Source organism: Botrytis fragariae (assembly GCF_013461495.1).
Source record: "Botrytis fragariae strain BVB16 chromosome Unknown tig00000006, whole genome shotgun sequence".
Taxonomy (NCBI): Eukaryota; Fungi; Ascomycota; class Leotiomycetes; order Helotiales; family Sclerotiniaceae; genus Botrytis; species Botrytis fragariae.
The window spans coordinates 1,639,514-1,650,261 of NW_023500988.1; the positions used below are offsets into that span (position 1 = coordinate 1,639,514).

The window sequence follows — 10,748 nt, forward strand, 5'->3', positions numbered from 1 at the left end:
AGGTTTAAACGCCGTCCCAAATCATAGGTACTCATGTTGTTTCATCGTGTTCGTTCATTTACCATGCCACCTAAAAGCCCCGGTTAAGAATGCTTTTCCCAGAAGAGAAATACAAGAATACCAACAGGTACGCCGATAGTAACCAAAAGAGCGTTTCTACACCGCCACCCAAGACCAACCAGTGAATGGTAATATCCAACCTTATAATTATGATCCCACCGGGTATCCAGGAAACACCATGGCCCAATTTTCCACCCCGCCAAAAGAATTCTCATGCAAGCATGTTTTTCCCGTATCTCATACAACTATGCATGTATATACACTCGTTCTGTCCAAAAATCATATACAGTTCCAAGCCTGATACTTATAGTCTAGTCATTGCCTAGGCACCTCTGCCTGCAGCCTCACCACGATTCATTCTGTTGTTAAGAGCTGCTGCGTTGAACATGAAATCACGATTAATGTCCATGCTTCGGGCAATCCGCCCACCTGGCGTGTTGGGATTAACAACGTTTACACGGCCACGATTTGAAGCTCGCTGTACGTCTTCGTCATCTGTGTGATCTTCCTCCTCATAATCGGCCAATCTTGTGAAGTAATCAGCAAGCCCGTCGACGCTAGGCGTACCAACAACATGATCATACATGGGCGGGGGTGTTGGCATTGGTGGAGGAGGCTCATCAGCCTCATATTCAGGAGCAGCGAAACTTGGGTTGCGCAACATGTGAATGGGTCGTTGAACAGCTGTATTCATTGCAAGATGTGCTTGTGGTGGTCTAGTCAAAAGCTGAGCAGTTTCTGGGCGCGCAATCGTCGACTGGCCAAGACTCTGCCTAAGATTATCAAGAGAAGAAGCTCTCGAGGCTGATGTTATTGGCGGATTCTCCACACTGGCTGCATTAGGACAACCACATTGACGCTCATTTTGAGAGCGAACACTCGGGCCACCGAGGTCACAGTATGCAGGCAAAGCCATTTGCATTTGGGACGCGTGGCAGCTGAGAATAGTAAAAGGGGAATCGATAGAAATCTCAAAATGGCGGCGCTTTTTACCAGTAGGGTCATCAGGATCTTTGCGGGATATACGCATGGCAATCTAAAAATAGGGTGAGCAAATGTCTTCCAAAGGGCGATTGATTAATGTGAGAATTCAATTTACCTTAAACCAGTGGTGTACCCTAGCATTCTTCCATGAGCAATCATGATGAAGACGTTTGGATTCATCCTTCTTCATCATCTCGCATGTGGGCAATTGAACTGACATCTCCAATTCTGTTGGGCCAGCAAAGTGGTCAAGCCCAAGGTCGATATCACCTAGTATATTGTTGGACTCTTCAGGTAGAGGTTCTGGTGTGGTGCCCAACTGTCTTGCCATTCTCTCCCTCTCCCTCTGTGCAGTTGCCCGCGCGTGAGCTCTTTCTGCAACAGAGAGCTCGCCTCCACGGAGAACTCGCAGTTCAGAGTTTCTAAACTCTTTGGAGGGATCCTGGTTCGCCAATTTCTCGAACAGTAATAGTTTCTTCTGTTGCTTATCTTTTCTGGTTATATCACCACTGTTATTGTGGTAATCAATAGACTCCGTAACATAAATCCTGATCTTGTGAATTTGAACTTTTGCCAAAGGGGTCAATTTGAAAGCTATAGGAATCTTAGAGCCAATTGGGAAGGATTTTCCGGAAATCATGATATCATAATGTAACTGGTCATCCCAATTTCTGCTTATTGAGATGGGTTCGACCAATTCCAATGACTCGATATTTGGTGTTCTGATGACCGGTACTTCTTTAACTCCAAATAGGTTGGCACGAAAGGCACCCGCCCTTTCAACCAGAGTTTCCACTTGCCATACCACAGAAGCCATTGGGAGTTTTGTGGTTTCCGGAGAGTTATTGTCAATTGGTAATTCAAAAGTGTATTCGTATACTCCAGGATGGAAAGTTTTGTAACCTTTTTGTTGAGGAGTCGGGCCGTTGGGAGAGTCTCCCTTTTGGAAACTACGGGATTGATTATTCTGTAGTGACAATCTCTTGGTTTCCTTTGATGTCATAAGGGTACTTGCTCTACTTCTAGCACCGAGTAATGTCGATATCCCAGAGCTTGGTGAATCCAGAGGGGTTACAGATGTCGTCCCAGATTTATCCCGTAAATAGTAATTGCAGTGCGTGCCATAGCCGACATCAGAACCTTCATACAAAGCATTAAAGAATGGTAGAACTTGTGTTCGAAGTGAATCTTCTTGAAAAGTTTCTGTTCTGTTCGGTGGCAATCCTGTGTGGTTGTAAGCTTCCTTGATCAAAATGTGTAAGTGAATTGAGTATTGCATACCTTCAGGCCATTCAGTTCGCGCCTTTCCTCTAAATGTTAATGTAACTGACTTGATCTTGGCGCTTTTCGTAACATTAAGTCGAACTTTGCCACGGAGAATGCCAAGTGTATTGTGGGATTCAGAATTGCGAGTTGTACCGTCGTGGTCCAAACCAGTCAGGTAGACAATGGGTTCAGCGAACGGAACGTAAACAGATACACCGTTACCTGACGCAACAGGCTTTTCATTTTCCCCAATATTCGCTATTGGGGGTGGTTTTGAAGTTCTAAGGCTCAAATCAAGATCCGGCTGGCTGCTTCCCAAGGGCCGGTTTTCGATGCCCACAGCTTCCATATTACTAGGCCCAGGCCCTGTCATTATTCCTCCTTCCGACCCAGCCTCCAACCCAGAACTGGATTGGGCCCTTCTAGAAAATATGCTTCGACGATCCCCCGAATTGGTCCGTACTGACTGTGAACGACTCACTTGCGGACTCGGCGATCTCGTGGATGATGCGGCAGAGGATGTTGGTGAAGTAGGTTGGGATGAAAAGGGCGAGAAAACAGAACCTAGCACACGCTTTGCGCTCTCTCGGGAAGCCAGCTTGTTCAATTGGGATTTGGTTCGGGAAGGCTTTTTAGGCTCTGGTGGGGATGATGGAGGTCGTAAATCAAATGGAACAAAGCCTGCGGGGAGACGTGTTATATGTATGGAATGAGGTCGACGTTGTCTAGGTCGGCAAGGTGGGATGGGAAGAGTTGTGTTCCGTGTCTTGTCTGCTCGGAAACTGGGAGGGTTGTAGTAGACCGTTCCTCGACTAGTGAAGTATGGGATTGAGATTTGGCCTGTCATCTTGCGTATTAATGATTAATTCTCTCGAAAAATATCTCCGGAAATGTATATGCTGAATGAGTGTGTGAATCCTCTCGATGAGGGGTAGTGAAAAATAAAACGAAAGTAGTCGCAAACCGCGGTGGTATTCAAGATGCAGTATCTCGTTGAATCCCCCGAGGCAATGGCACAATATTATAATATTGTGATATCAGATCGCACTGACACCAGATGACCCAAGACTCAAAGCAGTGATGCAGAAATATATTTGGGCAGGGAGAAGCTGGTAGGGCATGAATAGGAGGGGGCATGATTCAAGATGCAATTTGTCGCACAACTAAGTCACGGAGGTGTGTTTGAGGAATTGGGACTCACAATATTGGGTAGATTACTATGAATTTGTTTGTTGTCAGATGCTTGGGCAACTTATAAAACAAGGAGTAAGGTTTATATCTGATTGCCAGCACATGTAGACGAGAATGCGAAGTAAAGTACTGCGTTATTGTACTACGAAATCGCAAGAAGCGGTATGCTTGTTTCCTTTTATTTCCAGGTATTCGAGATTCAAGCAAAAGATCTGCTGGCAGGGTTGATATTGATGCTTGTATAGCTAGGGATCCTGGAAACCCCACATACAACAATATATCGCGATGAATGGACGATTGGGTGATGAGAACCAGGTCAGCAGGTTGTTGAATACCGAGACATAATCCTCGGGATGATGGGATAGAGGAAGTACAGAGCAGGAATCAATCGTCTTGAAGCAGAACAATGAATTGAAAGGTTAAGAAATCAGAGATGCAACGAATTTTATGAGCAGGCTAACGAATCCGAAGGTATTTAGTCTAAACGCTTAATGGTCGTGATGATGGTGGCTATTTATGATCCCTAGGTGGGTATTTCCTACATCTGCTCTGTTCCGGTGGAATGGAGTGTGAATGAATGAAAAGTAAGAAGTCCTACGGAGTCCTAATTCAAATCTTTGGACCCATTTCAAACTTTTTAAACGCCGCATCGTGATTGTTCGTGCCGGAAGCCGCGGAGGAGACCTATGAAAGCAACTTCTGTGTATAATAATGCCAGGTGCAAAAAGTTAGGACATACTAGAAAGAGCCGATGATGTACCTAACTCTCCTGTACGTATTCTATTCTTTTTTTTTCTCTTAGCGTGCATATTTATACTATAAATTAAATATCAATTTAGAATCTACAAAACGTGACAACAACGACGACGACAATGGAACAGCATGGCAATGTTCACAAGTGGTTACCTTACACGATACCGTACACTGTACACACTCGACTTTTCGTTGGATGATACAAATGACCATTCGAGGATCTAGATCTCCTTTCCAACAGCGTTCATGATCCTATTGATGACTGTACGACGCAGCTGGAAAAAGAATACGAAACTAAAGCCCCCGCCATATCCGAACAGACAGTGCCATTCCGAGATACCGGGCTCTGGCCGCATCGCACCGAAGTTCTAAAATTTTAGGTCACTCACTAGACATCTAGCAGGTACGACTTTTGTGAATCTATGATATCTATAAGATCTCTCTTTCCAATTCCTCAAACCAACACAACATTATTATTATTTTGCATACCGAGTACATCAACGAATTGGGCACTGATCACTCAACCAATCCATCTTCGATGAAACTTAAATCAGCAATCAATTTCCATATCAAGATTCTAGAATACAAGTTTTCATGCCCAGGTGCCCGTCAAAAATGCAAGTAGTCAATGTCAGATCCACAACCAAACAGACAGAACCAAGAAAAAAAAATCTTTAACAGAAAAGATACTCCGAAAACAGGAACCCCCTTGTAATATCTTCACATGAAGTTTCGGTATTTACATCTCGCTATGGATATACCAAGCAGAGTGTCAACCCAATGTCCTTTGCGTCTGGGATCTCTTTCGCCCTTGAAATTTAAACTTTTTGAAGGCTGAAACTACTGTTCGATGTTGGTTGAAGCAACAACATATCGTCGTGTCGAATTGTTAGACTCGCGAGACTTGTTTCCAACTGACGTCTAAGCCTTGTTCCTAAGAGTACTCTGCCACCCTGCCCAGAAAACCTAATGTTGTACAGACTACGTGCCGATTTTGCGACGTACCATTTCCACATCCCCAATATGATTACAAACCTGACCTGATATGCTCTCTTCTTGGCCTAGAGATACCAAATCAGGGTTTCCTTTTCATAAGGCTATCTTATGATTGGCAATAATCGACAACAGTCTAGCTAAAAGATTTAAATTTCATGTCCACAATTCAAACTACTCCATACAGATGCAGATGGCTTGTTTAGTGGCATACGAAACAATGACGAAGGGTAACAAGTATATCCTAGCAGTCTATAAGACTCTAGGTTAACATCCAAACAAAAACCGCGTGGATTTGATATTGAAAGCATAATCATATCTCAGCATTTATAACCTCATCCTATCACTCAAAACAGGCACAGATCAAGTTGCAATCAGTACCTGCCAAGAGGATACCACCCTTTGTAACATCTCATTTGGCGAATATCCTAAAGCATGTGTAAAGATCGGAAGAACTGCTGTCTTATCACCCCGAGCATCCCCTCTAGCCCCTCAATATGCGGGATACCTATCATAGAAGTCCGAGCTTTTAAGCCACTTGCATCATCCTCAATTCGGAGTAATTAGATTTGTTCCAGAAGAAAAAGTTTAATAAATACTAATCCTTCTTCCCTGAGTATATCACCATATAACTTTTGAAATACCATCAAGGAGAACCTTCGAAACAAAGATACTCACCGGGGGGAGAATCAATTTGTTTAAACGTTCGGGAACGTCACTTACAATCTATCTTGCATGAGTTTCCATTGCATTCATGCACCTATAGATTCACACACGTCATACCGGGGCGGCCAGTGTACACGGTGATCTTGTGTTCAACCACAAAAATCCCCATAACCACAGCCAAATTAGTTCATCTTGATTACATAAAGATGCCAGGAGATGATGGAAAAGCTTCTAGAGTAGCGGTAGAACTCTTTTGTAGGATCTAAAGTATTCACGCGCGACACGGTATTGCTTGGGACTAGTAGGATTCCAGAACGAAAGCATAAACACGCATGGGAACGTTGAGATTAGTAACAGAAGAGAATGATACTCCAGCGTTGGATTAGTTCATCTCTTTTCTTTCAACAATTATGCCTCTGATTAGACTTCGCAAAGTCCTAATGAACTGTGGTCGCCTAGAATTTGTGTCCAGACCCACCCGAGAATGAAGATGTACTATCAAACACAACAATAATGCATCGAGAGTTCTTGTTAGAGCCATGAGAACTTGAAATGTGAACAGTAGAGGAAGTCTCGAGAATTTAAGTCGCTACTCTACTCCATAGTCAGACTTCAGTTCCAATGTTAAAATAATATAACCCCACCGATCAATAAAAGGGCGCGCCTTGCCAAGCCTCAACGGTGCCTATGAATAGCATCAAAAGCAGCACACAACACCTGATATTCTGGTGTCAGCAGACTAAAAGATGGAACGCCTTTGGTCGGATCTGTGAAATCAATACATATAATATCAATAGAGAGAAGCAGCTACTCACTAGTATTCCAGCATCATTATCAATCATTTAAGCAAAGACGAAAACATCGACGCAATTATCGATATGAAGCCAGCAACTGATCGCAAAACAGCACTCATCCTAATCGATGTTCAGAATGGCTTTCTCCATCCAACAGCCTTTGGTGATCTCGCAACTCGCAGCACGCCGAAGTGTGAGGAAAATATCGCAACGCTGCTTAGGAGGGCCAGAGACTACAATGAAAAATCACTAGGGGCAAGCACCTCATTGCCCGTCCTCATTTGCCATGTGCACCATCACAGTATCAATCCTGCCTCTATGTTGCATCCCATCAAACAGATAGAAGTCGATGGAAAATCAGTACCTGCAGTCCACCCACTGAAATTTGCAACTCCTCGTTATAACGAGAGGATTTGGACAAAGAACGTCAACTCGGCATTCATTGGAACGGGGCTGGAGACCTTTTTGAAGGAGAACGGCGTGAGGCAATTGGTCATATGCGGTTTGACCACAGATCACTGCGTCAGTACATCGACGCGCATGGCGAGCAATTTGAGAATTGCCGATGTCATGGAGAATGGGAAACTTGTGGATGAAGGTGATATTGTGCTAGTGGGAGATGCTTGTGCAACATTTGCAAAAGGAGGTATTGATGCTGAAACAATACACCAAGTCAATCTTGCTAGTTTGGATGAAGAATTTGCGCAAGTAAGAGAGACGATAGATGTTGTTGAGAAGGTTTTCGTGGAGGTCTAAATAGGTGACTGGTTTTGTCCCAAGCTAGCATATTTCATAGTTGGCTTGCCATATAATTCAAGAATGAAATGTAGATACGATTTATAGTTTTGTGAAGCTCAAGAATGAAATTGGATCTCCTCTCCAACAAGATCTTGTAACTTTAAGAAACTTGAAGAGGTAGACGGCAACAGATAATTTCGGAGAGTCTCTCCACATGCCAATGGAAGCAACTTTCTTACACATTAAGAGTAAATATTGAACATCACGATCATACTTATGCTGGCTGATTAAAACGACAGTAACAAGCAACGACATAGGAGATAAACATCAACCACCTAATTCGTCATTTACAAAGATTGTAAAGCAACAAGTCTTCGAAGTCATACCCAAATTTTGAATTGATTTGGATTTTTGAAATGACAATCGAGAAATTTAGTTTGGTAGGATCATTATTTTCGTACGGGGCCTCCGGGCCAAGTAAGCGGTAACGAAGGGCAAAATAAATAAAGAGACCGCGATGTACGCGACTAGGTAGGAGACGCGCAAAGTGGAAAATAACATTTCTTAATTCTCATGTACATTCAACATTTGAGATTATTTTGAAAAATGGACTCACTTCACGAAGGTTATCCTGATGCTTCAACAGTTGATAATGCGTCTCAACCTTTAAAAGGCATGATTGTTTGCTGTACCAATGTTCCAGATGAAAAGCGTGTAAGTTTTGTCTATCATATCAATGTTTATAAGTATTGAATGGTCAAGACTTGCATGATTTGCAACATACAAGCGCACATTTCTCAATTTGAACCCAATTGCTAACTTGGTTCATTTTCAGACAGAGTTAAATACCCAAGCAGAACAAATGGGTGCCAGTATTCGAGCTGATCTCACAGTCGAAGTTACCCACCTAATCGTTGGGCATTGGGATACTCCAAAATATCATTATGTTGCCCAGTTTCGACCGGATGTTCGACCGATGACAACGGATTGGATTGCGACAGTTCGGAACCTTTGGGTAAATGATCATGATATAGATATGGATTTATTGGAGCGACAATATACGTTACCTACCTTCACTTCCCTTAGAATCAGTATGACCGGATGCGATGACACGGCAGAGAGGCAGGATATTGCAGAAAAGATCAAAGCGAATGGGGGAGAGTATGATGGGAATTTGACCAAACAAATCACACATCTAATATCATTCCGAACAGAAGGCAACAAATATAAGGCAGCGAAGAGTTGGGGTTTGCGGATAGTCTCTGCTGAGTGGTTATCAGATAGCTTGGAAAGAGGAATGATTTTGAACGAGAAATACTATGATCCTTCTTTACCAATAGATGAGAGAGGAAAAGGCTCTTGGGACAAAGATAAGCCCAGGATAAATTCATCGAGGAAGAGGGCCAGGGAACAATCGATGTCTGGTGTCGAAGAGGGTAAAAGGAAATTACGCAGAACTGCAAGTACGAAATTAAACACCCAAAGCCAAAGTATATGGGGGGATATTGTTGGTAGTGGCAATTCAATCCAGGTGTCGAGAAGCGGAATTTGGGATACCAGTGATAGCTTTGGACCGGCAGAGAATAAACAACTCGAGAAAAGCAAAGAAGTTACACCACTTAAAGCTAAAACCCTTGACCTTGTTCAAGAACCGAACCAACCATCAGGTGGCTTATTCCATGAATGTCAGTTTTGGATTCATGGGTTTTCTGCTAAGCATACACAAATATTGGAAAATCATCTCGTTGCACATGATGGTAAAGTGCTCCAGAATGAGTCTGATCTAAGTTCTCCGAATTCAAGAACACGGAGTTATATAATCGTGCCATCTCATCTCTCGCCCTCAAAATATCCCAGTAACAGTTCAAAGGTTGAAATGGTTACAGACTGGTGGGTAGAACGATGTTTGCATCTCAAGAAATATCTCGAGCCTAAAGATCATGTCCTAGGAAGACCATTTCCTAAGTTTCCTATAGAAGGGTTTAGTGGCCTGAAAGTTTCATCAGCAGCATTCACCGGTATTGACATTCTTCATGTGAAGAAAGCCACCGAATTATTAGGGGGTACATACAGCGAAGATATGACTCCACAATCTTCAGTTCTTGTTACAAAATCTATAGTCAGCCTTCGCAAAGACAAACTTGAACATGCTCAAGAATGGAAAATTCCAATTGTCACTGCCGATTGGCTTTGGGATTCGATTAGATCAGGGACTAAAGTGCCATTTGCCAAATACAGATGCAGAGCCACAAAACAACCAGCTTCAGCACCTATCCCAAATAAAGAGTCAGTACCAAGACATGTTAGCAATCCAGAACAAAAGATTAGCCAAAACAAGGGCTCAATTTCTAGATCAAGTACACTTCCTTCACGGTCCTCATCTAAAACACGCCGCATTGCGCCCTTAGATGAGAGTGCATTTGCACCATTAGATACCGAATCCACCCCAATAAAAGACGAGGAAGAATCGATTCCTCTCCCTATCCATCTCGAACCCGAATCATCAGAACTCACTCCTCCTCCCCCTTCGAAACCCGAACCTCTGTCTGAAATCCCCGCCAACTCACACTCCACAGATCCTACCCCCGCCACAAACTCCCATTCTTCATCTACCGCACGAACCCCCGAAGAAAATCCCATCGACATCAGTTCTCTCCTCGCCAAAACAAAGCGTCCTGGTTCTTCCGTTTCCGTCTCAAATGGCACAGGTGCATCCAGCGATCCCAATTCCAAGCGACCCCGTCAACCCCGCGGTAAAGCAATCATGGGCCGCGCCCTCTCCAACGTATCAACCGCCTCTCTCGCCTCCTCCGTAGACTCCACTGCTACGACCGGCCCCGCGGTAATCTATCCGCGCGAAGAAAGTCAAGATGAAATAAACGAATTCATGAATCTTCAAGGCGATAGAGAGAAAGTGGTGGAAAATATTCCTCCAGCGACGCAGTTGGGATATATGGATAAAGAAGGTGAGGAGTATCAGATGATGGTTCAAGGAATCATGGAGGGAAAGGGAAAGGAAGTAGTTGAGAGGGAAATGAGTGTGGTGAGGGAAATGGAAAAAGCGAAGAGGGGATTGGGACGAAAAGGGACGATTGGAGATTTTTCAAATGTGGGAGGGACTGGGGGGAAAGGCGCTACGGGCACGAGAACAAGTGCAAGGAATAGGAAAAGTTAGTTGGCGCGCGGGTTCTAGTGAAATACCTCGGGGTGTATTGGGTGCGTGTAATGGATTATTGGATGATAAGTAATAAATTTGGTGTTCGATAGGGTTTACTGATCGATGGATGTATGATATGGATTAAA

General features: G+C 43.5%; 3 protein-coding genes across 3 annotated transcripts; 2 read left to right on the forward strand and 1 right to left on the reverse strand.

Annotated features, from left to right (window-relative positions):
* Positions 1-382: 382 nt before the first annotated feature.
* On the reverse strand, positions 383-3,157 carry Bfra_001689 (putative arrestin domain-containing protein; the record flags this gene model as incomplete). Its single annotated transcript, XM_037332114.1, has 2 exons — positions 383-1,096; positions 1,160-3,157. 2 exons carry the CDS (start codon positions 3,155-3,157, stop codon positions 383-385), a joined length of 2,712 nt encoding a protein of 903 aa, XP_037196268.1.
* Positions 3,158-6,791: 3,634 nt separating this feature from the next.
* Bfra_001690 (putative isochorismatase family protein) lies at positions 6,792-7,463 on the forward strand (the record flags this gene model as incomplete). The annotated part of the gene is made up of 1 exon (XM_037332115.1): positions 6,792-7,463. The coding sequence occupies one exon, from the start codon at positions 6,792-6,794 to the stop codon at positions 7,461-7,463; it is 672 nt and encodes a 223-aa protein (XP_037196269.1).
* A 588-nt stretch (positions 7,464-8,051) lies between these two features.
* Bfra_001691 (putative brct domain-containing protein) lies at positions 8,052-10,620 on the forward strand (the record flags this gene model as incomplete). Its single annotated transcript, XM_037332116.1, has 2 exons — positions 8,052-8,159; positions 8,281-10,620. 2 exons carry the CDS (start codon positions 8,052-8,054, stop codon positions 10,618-10,620), a joined length of 2,448 nt encoding a protein of 815 aa, XP_037196270.1.
* Between the last annotated feature and the right edge of the window lie 128 nt (positions 10,621-10,748).